This window comes from Anomaloglossus baeobatrachus, chromosome 1, assembly GCF_048569485.1.
Source record: "Anomaloglossus baeobatrachus isolate aAnoBae1 chromosome 1, aAnoBae1.hap1, whole genome shotgun sequence".
In the NCBI taxonomy this organism is placed as follows: Eukaryota; Metazoa; Chordata; class Amphibia; order Anura; family Aromobatidae; genus Anomaloglossus; species Anomaloglossus baeobatrachus.
Window position 1 is genome coordinate 132244138 of NC_134353.1, and position 23578 is coordinate 132267715.

The 23578-nt window shown below is 48.1% G+C and overlaps 1 protein-coding gene across 2 annotated transcripts in view; it reads right to left on the bottom strand.

Moving 5' to 3' along the window:
- The window catches only part of CLOCK (clock circadian regulator), an 81608-nt gene extending 60508 nt beyond the window's left edge, over nt 1–21100 (bottom strand). Inside the window, exons 1-5 of one of the 2 annotated variants that reach the window (XM_075347051.1) lie at nt 21018–21100; nt 18677–18772; nt 16815–16874; nt 14707–14855; nt 4499–4590 (exon numbers count right to left, since the gene is read on the bottom strand). In XM_075347051.1, the coding sequence (XP_075203166.1) occupies nt 4499–4590; nt 14707–14855; nt 16815–16874; nt 18677–18696 (321 nt within the window). In that variant the 5' untranslated portion in view covers nt 18697–18772; nt 21018–21100. Of the gene's footprint in view, nt 1–4498; nt 4591–14706; nt 14856–16814; nt 16875–18676; nt 18773–21017 lie in introns of those variants that run through there. The other variant, XM_075347050.1, reaches the window with a different exon arrangement.
- Between the last annotated feature and the right edge of the window lie 2478 nt (nt 21101–23578).

The window sequence follows — 23578 nt, forward strand, 5'->3', positions numbered from 1 at the left end:
TGCGTACCTGACTGAAGGCGTCAGGTGAAGATGTCTGTCCAGGGAGAAGGGGCTCTTGTCCCAGGCCGCTAGAAGGGCTAGCTGCAGTGGGCGGAGGTGCAGTTGAGCAAAGGGTACTGCTTCCATAGCCGCCACCATCCTGCCGAGCACTTTCAAGCTGAATCGAATGGAGCGAGACGGAGGACGTAGAAGGCAGCGTACGGCTCGTTGAAGAGCGAACGCCTTGTCCTGAGGGAGAAGAATCAAGCCCCGACGGGTGTCCAGGGACATGCCCAGGAAGGTGATGGGATCGGGGATGATTTGTGCAGATTCACTAGCCACCCTAAGCGGGATAGGGTGTCCACAGTGATCTGTACGCTAGTTGAGCAGTCGCGGAAGGAGGGGGCCTTGATGAGGAGGTCGTCCAAGTAAGGGAGAACGACTACTCCCCTGGCGTGAAGGACGCTCATGGCGGCCGCCATAACTTTGGTGAAGACCCTTGGTGCGGTGGCAAGGCCGAAGGGTAGAGCTACGAATTGAAAGTGGGAGTCCTGAATTGCAAAGCGGAGGAACTTTTGGTGATCTGGGGCGATGGGTATGTGCAGGTACGCGTCCTTGATGTCTATGGAGGCGAGGAATTCCCCTTCGACCATGGATGCAATAATGGACCTTAGGGACTCCATTCTGAATCTCTGTACGTGCACATGCTTGTTTAGGTGTTTGAGGTCCAGGATGGGTCGAACTGACCCATCCTTTTTGGGGACCACAAAGAGGTTGGAATAAAAACCCCCGAACTTCTCGTCGTCTGGGACAGGTATTATCACTCCTGCTGTTTGGAGCGAGTAGATAGCTGAGAAAAAAGCTTTGCGTCGTTTCGAGTCTTTGGGGGGTTTGAGAGAAAGAACCGACTCGGGGGTCGGGTCCGAAATTCTATGTGGTAACCGGAAGACACAAGGTCTCGCACCCATTTGTCGTCTGAGGCGGCAGCCCAGATGTGTTGAAACAGCCGCAGTCGACTTCCTACAATGAGTGTGTCTTCCGGGGTGCCAAAGGAGTCATGAGGGGGGAAAACGTCGTGGCCGAGTCTCCCTAGTCCTGGACTGTTTCCGTCTAGGCTGCCATGACGAAGTGGGTTTCGGGGAGAGCTGAGAAGGTCGGTCCCTGCGTAGTCCGCGGCTGGTGGCGGGGACAGCACGGGATGTCGACCAACCAAATGAGTTCCGAAAGGAGCGGAGCGAGGACTGTGGACGTCTGGTGAAGGACGTCCTGGACTTCAGCTGGGGGAGGAGGGAGGTACTCTTTCCTCCCGTGGCGTCAGAAATGAGCTTGTCCAGACATTCGCCAAACAATCGGTCTGGAAAAATGGGAAGGCCCGTGAGAGACTTCTTGGAGGCAGAGTCCGCTCGCCATTGTCGGAGCCAGAGAGCTCTACGGATAGTTATGGTATTTGAGGCGGCAAACGCTGCGCAAGTAGCAGCGTCCATGGAGGCCTGGATGAGGTACTCCGCCGCAGCGGCAATTTGAGCTGTTACCTCTGTGAAGGTATGAGTGAACTGGGATTCCTCAAGCGAAGTGTTAAGGGAGTCTGCCGAAACTGAGATCGCCTTTGCAACCCACACAGAGGCAAAGGAGGGCGAGAGGGAGGAACCCGCAGCCTCAAAAGCAGAGCGGGCGAGGTGCTCCACCTGTCTGTCTGTCGGGTCCTTGATGGAAGAACCATCGGGTAAAGACAGGAGCATCTTTGTGGTAAGGCGGGAGACCGACCGAGGGCGGATTGGCCCAGCCCTTAGGGGCAGGTGAGGCAAAAGGGTACCGGGACTCCATGAGTTTTCGGTTACCAAAGCGCCTGTCAGGCTTCTCCCTTTGCTTTGTGAGGATATCCTGAAACTCAGGGTGATCAGCGAAAACCTTTTGGGGTTTCCTTGCCCTCTTAAAGGAGACCACATGGTCAGTGGTAGTGGATGGGGGATCCTCCACATGCAGAGTTTGGTTGATTGCTGCTATAAGGGAGTCTATTGCAGTTTGATCATCTGGGGGTGATGAAACCAAGGAATCCTCCTGGTACAAACAGCATTCTCCCTCCTCCAGCTCATCAGAAGCCGTGGAGCGTGTGGGAGAGCCTGCCCTGTGTGCTCCCGAGGGAGAGCCCGCTGGAGACACCCGGCCGTGTGCTCTTTTCCTGATCCCTGCAACCGGTGAAGCATGTGCCCAGATTACCTCAGAAGGATCCTCCATAGGGGTATCCTCAGGCTGCGTTCCGTCCAGGGACCCAGAAGGGTGTGGAGGACGACATTGCATAGCCAGAACCAGGTTCTGTGACAGTTTTTCCATGGATTGGGACAGAAACTGTGCCCATTCCGGTGGGCTGGGGACCCTTATCGCGGCCGCGGGGGGGCTCGGCTTAGCGCTAAAAGAGCGGGAAGATGAGTCAGTGTGCCCCCCCCCTGCTGTGGGTAGTAAAAAAAAAAAAAAAAACAAAAAAAAAAACGGCGGGAAGGGAGCTTCTGAGTTTTCCTCCCTCTCCCTACAGTCAGCACACAGCTTGCCACCGGTGGTTATCAGCCGGCTTTTCTGCTAGAGCAAATAAACAGAGCAGATAATAAACAGCGCGAGTCCCTGAGCCCTGGACCCTCCCCCTGCCACGGGAAATTATCTGCAAGACTTTCTGCAAACAGCAGAACTTCCCCCTCCTCCAGCCAGCAAGCTAGAGAAAGTTAACACTGTGTGTGCAGGATCCTTGCTCCTTGCACATAATAAATACTGTAAATGTCCTGGGAGCCTTCCCTGCAGCGTCTTTTCTCCCTTTGTCTTCGAAACCAGTCAGGGGGGATCTCACCTTAAAACACTGCTTTCCAGGCAGTGAAAATAGCAGAGTCAGCTTGCTGTGTCGGTGTCATATTCAACTCAAAGCCTGCAAAGAGGGGCTGAGGAATTGGGCTATAGGGCACAGGCCTCTACCCTGGGCTTTGGAAAATCGGTGTCTGTGGAACCCGTCGTCCAGCCCAGGATCCAGCGTCGCGGGAGGGGGTACGTGTAGGGAACACTTCACGTTCCCGCCCGTTGATGGTAGTGGGAGATCGATCCCAAAAGGAAACCGTCGCCCTCAAAAAATAACAAACCTTGAAAGGAAGTGCCTCCTACAGACACTAAGCTAAAACTGAGCTTGCCTGGCCCGGCCAGGGGGTGTATACTGCAGAGGAGGAGCTATGCTTTTGCATCTACTTAGTGTCCTCCTATGGATAGGCAGCATAACACTCATGGTCCTGTGTCCCCCAATGAGGTGTCAGAGAAAATGCAGATTGTGTTTGTACAGCTGTACCCAGTAATCTAAGTGATACATCGCTAGATTCAGGATCTCTTAGCAGGTTTTTGCTACCTCCTCTGAGAGCAGCATAATGTAGGCAGACAGATTCCCTTTAAAAAAAAAAGCATAGATATCACGAAGGGAGTTTCCCCTCTTAGGACAGAGATATTCATGAAGATCGGCCAGGTACCCAGTGATCAGTGACATTTTTTGCTTGAAGAGCGGTTGTCAAAAGGCAATCCAAAACATAAAGACAAGAGGCTTGTAATACCTTTCTGTATCGTCATTTATTCATACAAGGTACCGTATTTTTCGGATTATAAGACACACTAAAATGAGGGGTGCATCTTAAAATCTGAATAAAGCTTATCGGGGTGGAGGGGGGGGGTGTCTGTGCAGTTCTGTGTGCGGGCGGCCAGTTGCATGTTGCTGCGTGCGGACGGGTGCCTCTCTGTCACGGCTGCCTCCCTGTGCGGGTGGGCGGCCTGCTGGTTGCCACTCTGTGAAGGCGGGCGGGCCTTCGGGCGGGTGGCTGGCTGTGCAGACTGCAGTGGCTGTGCGGTGAGTGTTCGAGTCTGTCCGCAGTCCTGGTTTCAAATGATGGCACCGGGAGTCAGCGCGTGCACAAAAGGAGCTCTTGGATGGGAGCTCCATCTGCGCACGCGCCGCTCCGAGCGCCAGCATTCAAAACCGGGACCGCGGACAGACTGGGACACTCACCGTACCGGCCTTCTCCACCACTGACCCGCCGCTGACACCACTGACCCGCTCCTGCCACTGACCTGCCGACGCTGCTAGCACAGCCTCTTTCTTCTGTGACCCCGCTCCACCACCGCTGCCGCCCCCCTCCGGTAAGACAACACCGGAGTATAAGATAAGACTGACCCCATTTTTATTTTTTTTTACCTTTTTTTATCTCTAAATTTGGGGTGCGTCTTATAATCCGGTACGTCTTATAAAACGAAAAATACGGTACTTCAATCCCAAGTAAAAACTACGGTACATACATGTCTCTTGTGGAAACATATAAATCAGCTTCATTATTAGAGCATGACTGAAACCGGTGTGCGAGATTGCAGACACTGAGAGGCCAAATACACAGAATAATGTGTCCTAATGCTCAATGCAAAAATTATCTGGAATATCAGCAAACTACTCACTCCAGTGGTTTTAATAGGATGTACAGGTAATAAAATGGCAGAGGATGACGCTTACCTCCAGCATGAGCTGTGTAAACTCCTCATTGCTAAGGAAGGCAGGCTTCCAGTCTTGTCGGATTTCACTGGCGTCTGACTGTGCACTAATTTCTGTGGGTTAGACACAAATCATATATATTCAGCATCAAATAAGTGAAAGATCGTGCCTGAGCATTCATGATATCTGAAAACAGCATACGGTGCTGCACAGGCGTAAAAAGGCTTATTCACCATCAGTGTAAACATGGCAGCAAGCAGTGGATAAACAAGTAAAAGACTTAGAAGAGTCAATGTCCAACCAAAATGGTCTTTAATTAAAGTAGGAAAAAGGCTGATGGAGAGACTCAGCTGTGACCAAGTTCAAAGCCCTAATGACTGGGGCTCTCTGCGCTTGCACTGTTTGAAGAGGTAAATAAAGTAAGATGGGAAAAAGCATAATTTTTTTTCGAGTCTAAAGGGTGCTTTACACAAGACGATCTATCGTGCGATAGATCGTCGGGGTCACGGTTTTTGTGACGCACATCCGGCATCGCTTGCGACGTCGGGCTGTGTGACACCTCCGAGCGACGCAGTATTGCTCACAAATCGTCAGTCGTGTACTCGTCGCTCGGTTTCATAATCTTGTTTAATTAAAATGGTGCCGGTTGCTCATCGTTCCCGGGGTAGCACACGCCGCTCCGTGTGACAGCACGGGAACGACGAACACCAGCTTACCTCCGTCCTGCGGCGGCACCCGCCGGCTATGCGGAAGGAAGGAGGTGGGCGGGATGTTTACGTCCCGCTCATCTCCGCCCACCCGCTTCTATTGGCTGGCCACGGTGTGACAACTAATTGCCCGTGACGCACAAACGACAGAGGCGTCGATAGTGAAATTGCACAATAGATCGTAACGTGTAAAGCAGGCTTAAGGGCTCATATAACACCGGCCAACCGGCGGCTGAAGTGACCACTGATCGGCTACACACAAATGAGGATGAATGGGGTGGACTGAGGAGCTCAGCAGATGATGGCTGTGTTATTCAGACATCATCTACTTCTAACAGCCACAAGAGGAGCCAAACTCTGCCTGGAACTATTGTTAAATGTGCTCTACTCTAATCGCCCATCATCGTTGTGCTGTGATTACCATAACACTGGATGCCCTGTTGAAACCCCCATGGCTGAGGCAACAGTGCTCCTATGAATGCCAGCCTCTGGCAGGTGACCACAGTTGACCATAATGTGTGCTATATAGGGCAATACTGAATTACTGCTGTAAACAGTATAGGTGATCATAGAGGTTCAAGTTCCCTAGGGACACTAATTTTATATATATATATATATATATATATATATATATATATATATATATATATACATACATATATATATATATATATATACATATACACACATACATACATACATACATACAGAGAGAGAGAGGGAGAATAAAAATAAATATTCACACCATCCCTGTTTACTTGCGTTGAAAATACAAGTCTTAAAAAAAGAAAAATTAATGTTGCTGAGTCCATAAACGGATCAAAAAATAAAGTTAATTAACTTGATTGGTAAAGACTGTACATTTTAGAAGAATTTAAAAGAAAAAAAAAGGAAAAAAAAAACAGCAGAATTGTTTTTTTTTTCTGTTGCCATGACCCTGAAAAAATGCAATAACAAATGATCAAATAGTTAAATGTAACACAAAATGGCAGGTCGCTCTGGAAAAAAATAAAATAAAAACAAAATAAAAACAGCTGTCATCCAGCTTGTTTTTTTTTTGTTTGCAATTTCACCTGACTTAGCATGTTCCATGTATGAGATGGAAAAATGAATGGAGTCCTTCAAAACTGACAAAAGAACAAGCGCACAAACAACTAAGTGAGTAGGGGAAAATAAGAGAAAGAAGGGAATTTTGTTTACTTACCGTAAATTCCTTTTCTTCTAGCTCCAATTGGGAGACCCAGACAATTGGTGTATAGCTATTGCCTCTGGAGGCCACACAAAGTATTACACTTAAAAGTGTAAGGCCCCTCCCCTTCTGGCTATACACCCCCAGTGGGATCACTGGCTCACCAGTTTTAGTGCCAAAGCAAGAAGGAGGAAAGCCAATAACTGGTTTAAAGACCAATTCAATCCGAGGAAACATCGGAGAACTGAACCATACCACATGAACAACATGTGTACCCGAAAAAACAGAAAAACCCCGAGAAAACAGGGCGGGTGCTGGGTCTCCCAATTGGAGCTAGAAGAAAAGGAATTTACGGTAAGTAAACAAAATTCCCTTCTTCTTTGTCGCTCCATTGGGAGACCCAGACAATTGGGATGTCCAAAAGCAATCCCTGGGTGGGTAAAAGAATACCTCATGATAGGGCCGTCAAACGGCCCTCTCCTACAGGTGGCCAACCGCCGCCTGAATGACTTATCTACCTAGGCTGGCGTCTGCCGAAGCGTAGGTATGCATCTGATAATGCTTGGTAAAAGTAAGTAGACTCGACCAGGTGGGTGCCTGACACACCTGCTGAGCCGTAGCCTGGTGCCGTAATGCCCAGGATGCACCCACGGCTCTGGTAGAATGGGCCTTCGGCCTTGAGAGAACCAGAAGCCCAGTAGAACTGTAGGTTTCAAGAATTGGTTCCTCGAGCCCCCGAGCAAGGGTGGATCTGGAAGCTTGCGACTGTTTACGCCGACCAGCGACAAGGACAAAGAGTGCATCCGGGTGGCGCAGGAGCGCCATGCGGGAAGTAGAACCTGAGTGCTCTCACCAGAACCAACAGATGCAAATCTTTCTGAAATTGATGGACTGGACGAGGACACAAAGAAGGTGAGGTGATATCCTGATTGATATGAAAATGGGATACCACCTTAGGGAGAAATTCCGGAACCGGACGCAGAACTACCCTGTCCTGGTGAAGGACCAGGAAGGGAGTTTGTATGAGAGCGTTGCTAGCTCGGAAACTCTCCTAAGAGACGAGACCGTTACTAGAAGGCCACTTCCCGTGAAAAACGGGAAGGGAGACATCCTTCAAAGGCTCGAAAGGCGGCATCTGGAGAGCAATTAGAACCTTGTTCAGATCTCAGGGCTCTAACGGCCGCTTGTACGGAGTGCTGAGAAGACAAACTCCCCGTAGGAACGTGCGTACCTGAGGAAGTCGTCGTTTCTGAAAAAATACAGATAGCGCTGAGACTTGTCCCTAAAGGGAACTGAGCGACAACCCATTTTCCTACCTAGATTGCAGGAAGGAAGGAAACATAGACGATGCAACCGGCCAGGGAGAAACACCCTGCGCCGAGCACCGAGATAAGAACATCTTCCACGTCCTGTGGTCAATCTTGGCGGACGTTGGTATGTTAGCCTGTCTCATGGTGGCAACCACGTCCTGAGGTAATCCTGACGACACTAGGTTCCAGGACTCAATGCCACACCATCCGGTTGAGGGCCGTAGAATTCAAATGGAAGAATGGCCCTTGAGACAGCCAGTCTGATTGGTCTGGTAGTGCCCCCGGTTAGCCTACCGTGAGGCACCACAGAACCGAGTACCACAACATCCTCGGCCAATTTGTAGCGACGAGGATGGCGCGGCCGCAGTCGGTCTTGATCTAGCGCAGTACTCTGGGCAACAATGCCAGAGGTGGCACCTAAGGTAGCTGGAACTGCGACCAATGCTGAACTAAGGCGTTTGCCGCCAGAGCTCGATGATTGTGAAACCGTGCCATGAAGCTGGCACATTGTTGTTGTGCCGTGACGCCATTAGATCGACGTCCGGCCTCTGTCAGCGGCGCCAGATCTCCTGAAACCCGTCCGGGTGAGGAGACCATACTCTTTCGGCCACACCTCAGCGACTTAGGAAGTCAGCTTCCTAGTTTCCACACTTGGGATGTGAATTGTGGATATGGTGGATGCCGTGTCTTCCACCCACATCAGAACCTGCCGGACTTCCTGGAAGGCTTGCCGGTTGCGCGTTCTTCCTTGGTGGTTGATGTATGCCACCGCTGTGGAGCTGTCCGACTGAAGTCGGATATGCTTGCTTTCCAGCCGCTGTTGGAAGGATTGTAGGGCAAGATACACTGCTCTGTGTTCAAGAACATTGATCTGAAGAGTGGACTCTTGCTGAGTCCACGTACCCTGAGCGCTGTAGTGGAGAAAAACTGCTCCCCACCCTGATAGACTCGCGTCTGGACCTTCTTTTTGACCAAGAGGTGAGAAGAAGCCACCACCGTAGAGATTCCTTGGCCGCCTGAGAAAGAACGACGACTCTGTTGAGGGACGTCGACTCCTCGTCCCATTGGCGGAGAATGTCCCATTGTAGTGGACGCAGTAAAACTGCGCGAAAGGAACTGCCTCCATTGCTACCATCTTACGTAGGAAGTGCATGAGGCGTCTCAATGTGTGCGACTGGTTCTTAAAGAAGAGCTTGCAGCCCGTAGTGAATGCTGTTTGTCTAGCGGCAGCTTCACTATCGCTGAGAGAGTAAGAAACTCTATGCCTAGATATGTTATCGATAGGGTCGGGGTCGGATCTGACTTTAAAAAGTTGATGATCCACCCAAAACTCTAGAGAGTCTCCAGCGCAACGTTCGGGCAGTGTTGGCATGTTTCCTAAGAGAGTGCCTTGACAAGTAGATCGTCTAAATACGGGACCACAGAGTGACCCTGAGAGTGCAGGACTGTGACTACTGCTGCCCTGACCTTGGCGAAGACCAGTTGGACTGTCGCTAGCCGGAAGGTAGAGCTACGAACAGAGGGTGTTCGTCTCCTATAACGAAGCGTAGAAACGCTAGTGCTCTGGATCAATCGGCACGTGTGGATAAGCATCCTTGATGCCTAATGATGCTAGGAAATATCCTTGGGACCTTGAGGCGATGACATGGCGGAGGGATTCCATCCGGAACCGCCTGGTGTCCACGAGCTTGCTGAGCATTTTTAGATCCAGAACGGGACGGAACGGCCCGTTGTTATAGGTACCGCAAAGAATTTGGGGTAAAAACCGTGACCTTGTTCCTGAAGAGAAACGGGGGTCATCACTCTTTCTGCCTATAGAGTGCACCCTGTTTGCAGAAGAGCAGCGGCCCGGCCGGGAGGTGGAGAAATTCTGAAGAATCGAGTTGGAGGACGAGAAGTGAGCTCTATCCTGTACCCGTGAGACAGAATGTCTCACACTCAATGGTCATTGACCTATGGCAGCTAAATATCGCCAAGGCGGGAGAGCCTGCTACCGACCGAGGCTGCAAGTCATGAGGAAGCCGCCTTGGAAGCGGGTTTTCAGACTGTCGCTTTTTTGGGCGAGACTGAGCCCGCTAAGAATCTTAGCTCCTCTGATCCTTTTGAGTCCACATTGGACGAGGAAAAATGGGACCTGCCCGAGCCTCGAAAAGGCCGAAAACCCCGACTGCCTCTTGCTCTGTTGGGGTTTGTTGTGTCCGGGCTGAGGAAAGGATGAATCCTTACCCCTGGACTGTTTGATGGTTACATCCAACGCTCACCAAACAGTCGGTCAGCAGAAAAAGGCAACTGGTTAGGCAACCTTTTTTGGAAGCAGAATCTGCCTTCCATTCACTTAACGAGCAGACCAGGCTCTGCTTAAAAACACGGAGTAGCGGAGGCTACCGCCGCACGGTTCGCAGAGTCCAGGACAACCTGAATCGCGTAAGAAACAAATGCAGACATTTGAGAGGTTAAGGATGCCACCTGCGGCACAGATGTACGTGTAACCGTGTCAATCTGTGTAAGACAAGCTGAAATAGCTTGGAGTGCCCCAAGGGAGAGAATGCCGGAGCCAACGGTGCGCCGACAGCCTCATAGATGGCTTTCGACCAGAGATCCATCTGTCTGTCAGTGGCATCTTTGAGTTTGCAGTTCCATCTCCCACTGCAACTATGGATCTAGCTACAAGCCTGGAGATTGGAGGATGCCGCTCGGGACATTGGGTCCAGTCCTTGACCAAGTCAGGGGACAGGGATAACGTGTATCCTAAGCCGTTTGGAGAAGCGCATATCTGGATAAGCGTGGTGTTCCTGGACTGCCTCTCTGAAGGCAGAGTGGTCCAGAAAAATACGTGAAGCTGACTCCTCCACTGGAGGAGCTGTGAGAAATAACCCACATTCTATAGATGGACGCTATAAGATTATTTACTATGGCGTCACAATCAGGTGTATCCAGATTGAGAGCGGTCTCAGGATCAGAATCCTGAGCCGCTACTTCCGCCTCATTACACAGCGAGTCCTTCTGTTAGGACCCTGATGAAACCGAGGCCGCTCATAGCGAGCCCACTTAGGCTGTCTGGGACTGACGTCCGTGCAGAGCCGTGACTCTGGGATGCGTGTGACATTCCCGGAGCTGTTAGTTATTCACACTGAGGGGGGCCATGGATCAATGATTCAACAGTGCCCATATTGTGAGAGACATGTCCGGACTGCTAGGCTTCTAGTATCATAGCCATAGTCTCAGAAAAACTGTCAGTAAATACTGCAGACACCGTCCTCATCCCCTGGCCATTAGTGCATAGAATGGGAGTCTATGTACCTGCCGGCCGTATAGCCGTACATGCTGTACCAGCTGTATAGAAAAACATGTGGTTCTGCACCTTTGTTTTACACAGAGAATATGCTGATAACTCCTCCGCATAATCCAGGAGGGTATATACAACGTGCGACTAAACAGTGCAATGTATATAGTACAAGCATATCTATAAGTGCACTTCTGCACTAGTGGGGTTAGCACCACAGGTGCTGCTTAACGCCTGTTACAGCGATTGTGTGACTATCAGAATGCCAGGGTCTTCCACACTTGTCTCTGTATCGTACAGAAACTGACACTAATGGCTGCCAGTGTCCTTGTAGAGAAGGAAGCCGTGGGCGTGCCTGAGAAAGTGCGGGAATCCGGATTCACAGTGCACACAGTGAGAGGGGTGGAGTATGCAAAACATACTCCAGCTCTCAGCTCTGCTCTATGCAGCGTCACGCCCCTACCCTGACTGTCAGGGCTGTGGGCGGTAACGAAGGGAGACTAGGCCCAGAAGCCGGGGACTCGAGTTAACAGCTCGGCCGCCGTAAAAGCGCGGGCCGCGCTGAAGTCCCCGGCGCACCACAAGTGCCAGCCGCGCCGCAGTTCCAGCGGCCGGCGCAACCGATTCATAGAAGTGGCCAGCGTCCCGCCCCTCTCCTGACTGGCAGGTCTGGGGGCGGGAACGAACGGAAGCAGGCCGCAAAAGCCGGGGACTCTAGTTATCAGCGCGGCCGCCGTAAAAACGCGGGCCGCGCTGAAGTCCCCGGCGCACCACAAGTGCCAGCCGCGCCGCTGCCAGCGGCCGGCGCGACCGATTCCTGGAAGTGGCCAGCGTCCCGCCCCTCTCCTGACTGGCAGGTCTGGGGGCGGGAACGAACGGAAGCAGGCCGCAAAAGCCGGGGACTCTAGTTATCAGCGCGGCCGCCGTAAAAGCGCAGGCCGCGCTGAAGTCCCCGGCGCACTACAAGTGCCAGCCGCGCCGCAGTCCCAGCGGCCGGCGCGACCAATTCCCATAAGTGAGCCTGCTTCAGCAAAGCTGAATGAGGCCATGGCACAGGCGCCGCAGCGCTGATGTCCCCCGGCGCACTACAACACCCAGCATGCTGCGGTGTGAGCGCCAAATGCACGGGGACACAGAGTACCTTGAGGAAGCAGGGCCATGTCCCTGATGTACTCCGCTCCATCCAGCATCTTCTCCAGGGGCTGTAGATGGAGCACGGTCTCAGTGCCTGGAGACCGGTAAATCCCACTTCACCCAGAGCCCTGTAAAAAGGGATGGGGAAGGAATCAGCATGTGGGCTCCTGCCGCCGTACCCGCAATGGGTACCTCAACCTTACAAACACCTCCGACATACAGTGGGGTGAGAAGGGAGCATGCTGGGGACACTATATGTGTCCTCTTTTCTTCCATCCGACATAGTCAGCAGCTGCTGCTGACTAAAAAGTGGAGCTATGCGTGGATGTGTTGCCTCCTTCGCACAAAGCACAAAACTGGTGAGCCAGTGATCCCACTGGGGGTGTATAGCCAGAAGGGGAGGGGCCTTACACTTTTAAGTGTAATACTTTGTGTGGCCTCCAGAGGCAATAGCTATACACCAATTGTCTGGGTCTCCCAATGGAGCGACAAAGAAAAGGGAAGGCACAAGAACGGGAATTCATCCAATCTTTAAGTGGTTGTTATGTTCTTTAGGGCCGTTTGACACATCCGGCATGTCGCCAGATCAGGCACACTCCAGTACACTGTAAAGGCTATGTGCGCACTTACCGGATTTTGCCGCGGATTTCCTGCGGTTTTGCTGCATGTTTCGCTGCAGACAATGTTCATAACATCTCTGCAGTGAATCACCAGCAAAACCTATGGGAAAAAAAATCCTGTGCGCACTAGGCGGATTTTGACAGCTGCATGTTTTGCTGTGGGATTCCCGCAGCAAAAACAATTGCATGTCACTTCTTTTCCGCAGGTAGCTGCGGGATTTCACTCCATTGACTCCAATGTAATCGTGAAATCCCGCAGGGAATAATGCAGGTAGCAAATTCTGTGCGGTTCACTGCGTTTTCCTGCGTTATTCCCTGCGGTATTTCGCGGTTTACCTCCGGTAATGTACATCGCTTGCTTGCGGTTTTGCAGGGAAGTGATGTCATTACAGGAAGAGGAAGCCGTGCAGAGAGTAAACACACAGACATAGAAGACATAGAACACATAGACACAGACACATAGAACACACATAGAAAGCAAACGGAAATATAGAAAACAAAACACGTGGGCTCCGCTGTATATTTACCGTCCAGGCGAGGTAAGCACACAGCGGCGGCCCGGTATTCTCAGGCTGGGGAGGGAGAGGGGCAGGGTTAATGTCCCGCGCCTCACTCCCCCTCCGGCAGCCGAGAATATCAGCCGCAGCTGCCCCGGAACTGTCGCATGCATTATGCGGCAGTACCGGCGTGTCCCCGGCTCTTCCTGCCGCCGTGTAGCAGTGGCAGGCAGGGTAATACAAGGGGTTAATGGTGGTGGATCACCGCCATTAACTCCAGGCTTGATCATGGCAGCGTCTATGTGACAGCTGACATGATCAACCCGTAAGCAAAGTGAATAAAACACAGAAAAATACTTTAATTTTAAATAAAACACAAACAAGCCTTGTTCACCCTTTTATTAACCCCTCCCGCAACAAAGCTCCGGCGTAATCCACAGGTCCGACGTCCTGCGATGCTTACATCCAGCCGCGACTAACACACAGCGCTGAATGAATGCAGCCTCGCAGCAGACAGCAGAGGTAATTACCGGTCATTTCCCACGGCAGGTAGTGTGAACTCACTGCCGACCGTGGGAAATGCAGCGATCTGTCCTCTATCTATCCCTCTATCTGTCTATCTATCCCTCTATCTATGTCTATCTATCTATCCCTCTATCTATTCTTCTGTCTCTTTATCTATCTATCTACTATCTAAGAAGGAAATTATATTTTTTTTCTTTCTTTTCAATGTGCTTTATTGCATTGACTGCAATAAGCACATGTACCAACCCGCACATGGCCAAACCGCGGCAATACCGCGATAAAATCGCAGCAAACCGCATGCGGTTTTTGGGTGCGGTTTGCCGCGGTTTTTTACCGCGGGTGCGGTAATCTTTGAGAGCATGCGGAATTTTCTCAAGAAAATTCCATTTCCCAGTGCGCACATAGCCTTAATACTGTACAATGGCATCGCGGCAAGCTCCGGTCACATGACAGCATGTGACTGGAGGTTGCCACGATGCCATTGTACTGTATTAACACTGTACTGGAGTGTGCTGGATCCGGCAATCTGGCGAAATGCCGGATGTGTGATACGGGCCTTACACAGGCCAACACACTTTCCATGATCAGAAGATGATGGGATAGCAGATCACTCTGTGCGCATGGGCAGCCATTGTTCTCGGTAGCAAAGGTTCAGTTTACACCGGATGATAGGCGGCTGAGAATGCGGATTTTTAAGGAGGTTTAAAAATCATTTTACCTGGCAAGCGTTTTGCTCACTTGTCGGATGACTGGTCGCCTGTTTACACTGGTCAGTTATTGGGCAGCAAGTTTTCCTAGGACTGTTCTAATTGTGCAGGGTAAATACAATCAAAAAGGAAACCAGGACCGGAGTAAGATTTTCTAATTCTATTAAACACAAACCAGATTATATAATGTGACTAAGGGCACAATACATTTCTTGTAGGTAGGATGAAAACCAGCTGGACAGTGCCACATTACACACCTTTGTGTTTCCGCAGAAAATCAATACTCTTTTGCAACACTGTGGATTTGTCCATCTTGCGGGCATTCCCTGGCAGCATAGAGCCCAGCTCCTTAATGAGCACATTAAACTGGTCTCTGCGCTTCTTCTCCGACCTATTCCGAGACACCCTATAGACAGAGAGGAGTGCAGCCAGTCAGGGACATTTGTGAACACAATTTAGCAGTGTGAATATACGGATATTTATATTGTTGCCTACATTAAAGGGAACCTGTCAGCAGAAATTTCGCCCAAAACCTAAAAGATTCCCCCTCTGCAGCTCCTGGGCTGCATTCTAGAAAGGTCCCTGTTATTATTGTGCCCCATGTGAGACCAAAATAAAGACTTTATAAAGTGGTACCTTTTTGTATTCAGATCCTGTAAATGTGACACGGGGGCGGGCTGCCTGATGGCCGTTATTCTGCCCCCTGGTCCTGTATGCCACCCCCCATCGCTTCTTTCCATAGCTGATGCACCGCCCACTGCTCCAGCCATCCCCGCGCATGCCCAGTGCCAGTCTCACGGGACTGAGCAGTGTGACCGCTGGTGACGTGTGCGCAGGCAAGTGATTATGGGCGGGACTGTGATTGTTATCAGCAAGTACCCGCCCATAATCTCGTGAGCGCGCAAACCTCACCAGCGGTCACACTGTGCTCAGGGTAGTGCTAGACTGTATGGGCTGCTTCCAGGGATGACGTCCCTTTTGTCACGTGATAGTATTTTGAACACGCCCCTATCACGTGACAAAAGGGACGTCATCCCTGGAAGCAGCCCATACAGTATAGCACTACCCTGAGCACAGTGTGACCGCTGGTGAGGTTTGCGCGCTCACGAGATTATGGGCGGGTACTTGCTGATAACAATCACAGTCCCGCCCATAATCACTTGCCTGCGCACACGTCACCAGCGGTCACACTGCTCAGTCCCGTGAGACTGGCACTGGGCATGCGCGGGGATGGCTGGAGCAGTGGGCGGTGCATCAGCTATGGAAAGAAGCGATGGGGGGTGGCATACAGGACCAGGGGGCAGAATAACGGCCATCAGGCAGCCCGCCCCCGTGTCACATTTACAGGATCTGAATACAAAAAGGTACCACTTTATAAAGTCTTTATTTTGGTCTCACATGGGGCACAATAATAACAGGGACCTTTCTAGAATTTAGCCCAGGAGCTGCAGAGGGGGAATCTTTTATGTTTTGGGCGAAATTTCTGCTGACAGGTTCCCTTTAAAATTTGCATAAGAATAAAGAGCTGATTTACGCACCCAAAACAACACTTTTTGAGGCAAGATTTGTTCTAGTTAATCTGACTCGTAAAGCTACAAGATATGGTATTTTTCTGGATTAGTGGGAAATAAACTGATTGTCCCACCAGAACCTGCCTAAAGGGATGGTCCGGTCTAAATCCACAAGTTTGCAGTGACTATGTGTTATTCTATGTGACTGCAGACTTGTGAATCCTCACATCGTACACACTGCACTATGAGGATTTGCCGGTGTCGGCAACAGTGGTTACGTGGCAGCGAGTATGCGATATGCGTTTCCCGGCCACATTCCCACTGCCTCGCTTAATACACTTGCATTGAGCGATGTTGTGCCTATCTAGTTGGATTCTAGCCGCAAGTCTGCATATCGCATATTTACAGCCACGTGACAGCTGTTCCCAGCTCTGACCCCGGTGAATCCTCACAGCACACAGTGTGTACGATGTGAGGATTCACAAGTCTGCAGTCACATAGAATCACACATACAGTGACTGCAAACTTGTGGATTTAAACAGGACCATCCCTTTAACAAGTGGTTAAAGATGGCCATACATTGCATGACTACCGACCAAATGGACGCTTTGCCATCTCAGCCAACTCTCCCATACACTGTAGTACTCATTTGGCAATCTGGAATCGGACCAATACACATTAGACAGTCGGCTGAACCTGTCGATATCGGTGGGTTCATCCAACATTTGTCTAATGTTCCAGATGGATGTTGAAATATCAGTGTAATAAACCCTCTTCTACACGTTTTTCATTTTTGCAAACTAAATGTCTCTTTCCAGCTGACCTCTATATATTTGAATGAAAACACAAAATACCGTTTTGCTTTATCCCTGTCATCTTCTTCCAAAAGTCCATCAAAATTACTCCCGTCATCTCTATCAAGACAAAAATATTGTTACCGAAAAAATTAGTAGGAGCAACATCTTCATGTAAACACCTAAACAAGTGACATGCATCAGTGAATGAATGCGGTGACATAAATGTACAGAACACACTGGGAACGGAATTAAAGTGATACTTTATACACCATACACTCATTGATAGCCAAGGGGGTTGTGGAGCCTTGTGGTATTTCTCCTGGGGTGGCATATGCACATCAAAAATGTTGCCGACTTGTAATTATCATTTTTTAAGGCCAAAATTTAAAAAAAAAAAAAAAAAAAAAAAAAAAATGAAGCCACTACTGGTGACAACCATTATTTCCTCCTTTGCTTTTGGATTGCTGTTACACAAAAAACAATCCGAAGGATAATAAATGATTATATTATATACCGTATATAATATATATATATATACAATATATATATATATATATATATATATATATATATATATATATATATATATATATATATATATATATATATATATATATATATATATAAATAAAACTATATATATGTATACATATACACACACACACACACACACACACACACACAAGAAAGCCGCGGAGACACCATCACATGTTTCTCAACGCTGCCAGGAAACTAGCCAGGTCTTTCACCGGGAAGGAACAACCACGGGAAGGGCAGTCTCCAGTCAAGGATACTGCCTATGCCAAAACATGCTATCCATCCACAGACAGCTGTTTCGGGGTATGTGATACGTTGAGAAACATGTGATGGTGTCTTCACAGTGTGGATGTTGATCTCCCTAAGGTCAACCATTCTTGCTTATGTAGTCTTCTACTAGGCAATGCTCCCACTAGCCAGATTCCTACTCCACACTGATGAGGAGCAAATACCCCGAAACAGCTGTGTGTGGATGGATACCATGTTTTGGTATAGGCAGTGTCCTTGACTGGAGACTGCCCTTCCCGTGGCTGTTCCTTCCCGATGAAAGACCTGGCTAGTTTCCTGGCAGCGATGAGAAACGTGATGGTGTCTCCGCGGTTTTCTTGTTTGCATATTTCCCCGGGGGCATTGCTCTAGAATCACTGCGTTGCGAAACATGTGATGGTGTCAAGTCAGCAGCAGTTTGACTCTCACTCTTCCTTTCATTTGTAAAATATGCTAAAAGATGGGTCTTAGGATTTTTGACTTTTGGCAGGAAGGTGGGTAGCAGAAAACCTTCTAGATTCCATTTTAACTGGAGGTCTTGCATCGTTTTTCTGACTTGTCTTGGATTTCTACATTGCTGAAGTCTTATATAAATGGCCAATTTATATACCTGCTACAAAAAATACCAACAGCTCCACAGGGTGTGCGCGGCTGGAGAGCCCCCTACAAAACACTTTCATTAGCAGGAACAGTTTTAACACATTCATTTATCCTCCATGTTATAAAGACAAAGCTGCATTGTAACGGAGTGTATGACAATTATCATCATCGTGATGGCTACCATTTGCAATCAGACAGTACCTGTTGGGATCAGTTCACACCACAGTGTGCTTTTGGCAGACTTTCCACATCAGATAACACAGAGCCTGACGAAGGACAAAAGGACACTCCTCAGGACTCCATTGGGAAAAGGGCATCTATGGATGTGCTGCGTGCCATGATATTTGCTGACATATATGCAGAAGCGAAGTCTTACGTGTTCCCCACCCCACCAAAAAAAAAAAAAATCAAAAAATCTGCAAAGGTGGAATTATGGAAAAAGTGTAGCATCACCATTATGATGACTTACATACAACCGAGGACCAGAATTTTAATCTTCCAACAGAAAAACGTACCTGTCTGCAATTGAGCTCATCTTATGGCTTCTTATGGATGAGAACACGAAATCCCACACTTTAACCTTGTAGGAGGCATTTGTAAGCTGGTCTGGTCTTTGAAAAGATGAGAAGTGATCAAGAATTAGTCCCAATACACAAATCAGGAAGGGAAATGCGTCCATTATCAATGCTATCATCTCTAATTTACAAGCTATAATAGGACTCCTAATGATTAACCTGTGCTCAGTGTGCTGCTCCCAGACTCCTCCGCGCCGGATGATTCTCCTCCGTGTTTACTTTATGCCGGTGTAATCAGGACCGGGCAGCTGCCAAGTTGCCAATTTAAGCAAACAACAGTCGAAAGCAAACAAAGTTCATAAATTCATGAGGAGAAAAACAAGGCCTGGCACGGCTCAGAGCGGTCAGAGGAAAATCACTGACAAACACTGTTTATAAGAAGACACTTAAAGGGTTATCCCACAAACAAATTAATTTTAACAATAGATCTTTCAATAATAATTTCCACTATTGGATGTGATTAAAAATAATGTTCCTGTGCTGAGATAATCTTATTTACAGTATGTGTCCCTGCTATGTACTATGTAATGGCCGTGTCTGACTGTACACAAAAAGACTGATGGCACTCACCAAACTGAGGTGTGAACAAGTGCATAACTGAACAGGACATAAAATACAAAAAAAGACAGTTTGCACTCTGATAATGCTAAAGTATGGAAACCATGAATGTGTGAACATGGACCTGCATTACTGCTAAGGAAAATCTAAGAAAAATGAGATATTTAGCATATAGAAATGGCCATTTTTATATCTGCCCAGTTGCCACGTCACGGCATATCTCATAACTGGGTACCTACACTATGCTGAAGCCTCTCTCTGGGTTACAAACTTCCTGTGTATAGGCAAGTAGTAACCTGTTATATAGGATAAGATTACCTGTGACAAGTGGGGGAGGGGTGCACGGTCAGAAGGTATGACCCTCTTAATATATACAAAAAGACTGATTGCACTCACCAAACTGACGTGTGAACAGGTGCATGACTGTACAGTGTACAGGGACATGGTCTAATCATACCACAGCTCCTGGGTTGACTAGGACACAAAAGAGAGTATACAGACATTACAGCATGGGATCAGCTGGTTCTTTTTGTGCTTTAAACATTTCTCTGCCTGTTTTTAAGAAATGTTTTATCATCTCAAAGAAAGAATTATTTGCAATCCCGTGCTGTAATGACTGTATACTCTTTCATGATCAGACCATGTCTCTCTACGGTCAGACACAGCCATTACACAGTACAAAGCAGGGACACACATAGAAGATTATTTCAGCAGGAACGTTTTGTGTAAACAGATCCAATTGTTGAACTTATTATTATTCCATGATCTACTAATTAAAATTAACGTTGTTTGTGGGAAAAAAACCCTTTAAATAAATAAAAAAAAAGGGGGGCAACCAAAAAATAGTCACCACATTTTCACCAGTTATTGCTCTTTATTTTATTCCCGCTGCTTCCGTGAGTATTCTGCTTTTTTCCATAAATATCGCTATATGGTGCAAGAGCTATGGGTCTTTTAATTTAGTGCTGATTTTTATTGTCTTTACCAAGGGGGCAGTGCTCTCAGGGTAATCATACACAGCAACCTAAAGGGCCACCCCCGGAGAGTCCTGTGAGTCCTACCACCTTCATAAAGACCATAAAAATTACCCAAATAACTGGCCACCTTTGACCTGTTTGATGGCTCCTTAGTAATTCAATGCTGAGAAAAAAACTCTACAGGACAAAAATCAGGAGGATGCATTTTTATGTAGACTCTGTTTGTCAGCAGCGGTATCATAGGGACCTCATGTTGATTCAAATCACGACATACATAGATGTTCCCACGTGAAAGAAAAAAAACAAACAAAACACATGTCAATTTTCAACCAAGGCAGATCTTTAAAGCCATGGTGACCTAACGTGGAATAAATAATATGTCCACAAATCAGGACATGGTTCTGTGTCAGGCCCAGGGCCCAGACATTCAAGGTATCTTTTTCTGGGCGTGACACATAATATGAATATGAAGTCTACATTTAAGGAGTAATTTCTATAATTATAAGTAAAACGGATGTCAAAATAAGGCCTACTGGCTCACGGCCTGGTATATACCAGGCTCTAGTACTGTATCTTTGTAATACTGTCCTCATTACAAGTGCCTTAATCAGGGACCACATTTTTGGATAATATGACTAATGTGTACCCTCCTATTACAGCCATGATGACCTGGACCAGGGCTTCAGCTCGTAGTGACCCTTTTGGTGCCAGTTCCCACCAGTCTTCCGGCAGGCATCTGTGCTTACCTTCTCTGTGCTGTCGGAGTGAGGGTCTGCTCCGCACTATGGGTGGTGACCGGCAGAGGCAAATCCTCACAATCCTCCGGTCTTCAGCATCTTTAGCTCATGCTCTGTAACACAAGATGTGAATATAATCACTTTACCTCCCGCCATCGAAACGTGCACATACGTCTGTATACAGGGGAACGTCACCTTTATTTATTATTAGTATCACTCACACATTATAATCCTAAAAATGTACAGAAATCCAATATCCTCCTATAGGCTAATGAATCCATCATGCAGCATCAACAGAAAACTTGTACAATAGTTAGAAATTAACAGATGATTACGTGGTAAGAATTTACATAGTTATCGGTGCCAACATTACAGTATCTCCAGAGAGGCAGGGCGGTCACGAGCGGTGGTGACTCAAACGGCTCTGCTGTGTACAGCAATCAGACACTCACTGGTAGTAATATTTCACGATCAAAATATTTTTTTGCCTAAAAATCTCTCTGAAATACAGAAGATAAAAGTGCTAGAAGCGTATAATGGCTCCTGCTCTGTACCTGGCAGCTCAGCCTACACGGGCATGGAGATCGACAGAGGTTCTCCTCTGGCAGCCACAGCCATTACTAGAAGGCATCAAGCACATGACAACAGATTCATTAGAGGGGTCACATTTTATACAATGAATAAGTACAGTGAGGTCTAATGTTTGCGTGATTTCAATGGCATGAGAGGAATAAGCCACTGCCAGACTCTCCTGGCGGAGCCTTTTACCTGACAAAAATATAAGGCTGGGACATTATCATTCAAATGGTCAACTCTTCGCGGGAGGTTCATTAGATGATTTGTAGACTTTCTAAGGTGTATGGGGGTCTTCAGTCATCAGCACTGATCAACTGAAAGTAAAGGTCACAATGTTCGATTAGAAGGCAAGGATCCCAAAGCATTTTATGACACCCTTGGAAATCAGATTCGGGGAAGGGGGAAATTACTTTACAAGGCTTCTGTTAAGGCCCAGTCACACATAACGACTTACCAGCGATCCCGAAAACGATACGACCTGATAAGGATCGCTGGTAAGTCGCTGGTGAGATGTCACACGGTCAGGCCTTACCAACGACCCAGTAACGATCAGCGACCTGTATAACGATCTCAGCGGGCGTTGGGACCGTGTTGGGAGGTCATTGGTATGTGTCAAACAAAGCGATGCGTCCTTCCCAGCAGAACATCACCTTTGAAGAAAACGGTCCGGGCCATTCAGCAACAACTAGCGATCTCACAGCAGGGGCCTGATCGCTGGTAGGTGTCACACATAACGAGGTCACTGGCGAGATCGTTGCTGCGTCACAGAAACTGTGACTCAGCAATGATCTCGTTAGCGATCTTGTTGTGTGTAATGGGGCCTTTAGTAGCATTTATAGAGACATGGTCCAAGTAGCTGCTGTAAATCATCAGATCCTGTCGTCAAAGAGGACTCAGACTTCTTTACGTGATATGTTCAGTGACCTATGCACAGGTCATTGTGAAGAGAGGGGGAGGAGGTGAGCTGTGACCATCTATTGTGAATTTGTGTATGGTGGATACCATATTATGTACTGTATGTATGACAGATACCTTGCACTATAATCTTATATTAGATGATATGGCCAGAATGAAACTTGAAAGCCTTAATTTTTTTTTAATGCAATCATGTAGAAAATAAAGATATTACCAAAAATCTTAAAAAATTTTTTTTCCTTTACCGCCCTACTCTTCCCTCATGCTCAGATCTCCTCCTCATGCTTTCTTACATTGATAGCTCATAACGGCAATACTCTAATCATTAGGGAACATGCCCACGATCAGGACTCGCTGCGTCCTGGACACGGGGGGTCCTGACCTGAGGGGCAGGTCTTCTCCGCAGGAGAACGCAGTGGCCCGTGTCCACGATCAGGATTCATTGTGCTGCGGTCTCTTGCTTCTGTTCTCCTTATGGAGAACACTTGCGACTTCGCAGCAAAGAGTTGACATGCTGCGGCCTTGGAAATCCGCACCGCAGGTTAGTTTTCACTGTGGGCCACACACGCACAATGGGCACAGGATTTCTAGAAATCCCATCCACTGTGCTTGTACTGTACAATGTAGCGTTTTGGACACAGCTGAAGCATGCTGCGTCCAAAACGCTGTGAACACTGATCGTGGGCACGCACCCTTAATGTACGCATGTTTGGTATAAGTATATTTTAAATTTCATATTTTCCACAAAATATGATGGAATTACAAAACTATAACATGTAAACTGTTACCAGACATTGCAGTGTGTCTGTGATACTGCTGCAAGTTTACACTTGGTCAGGGATCCATTCATCTATATTGCTGGTTCACCTGGTGCTTTAGGGTTTGGGAAAACCCCTCACCCCTCTTGCTGACATTTGTTTAAAACAAAAAACAAAACTGTGCTTTTTTTCAGCCTCCCTGGTTCCATCTCTGCGTCTCACTGTTGCTTCTTTGGTTATGATTGTCTGCAGCGCTGACCAAGCAGTTGCCGAGGACATCAGTTGTTTTATAAACCAAACTGCAGCCGGGGGTAGAGTTTG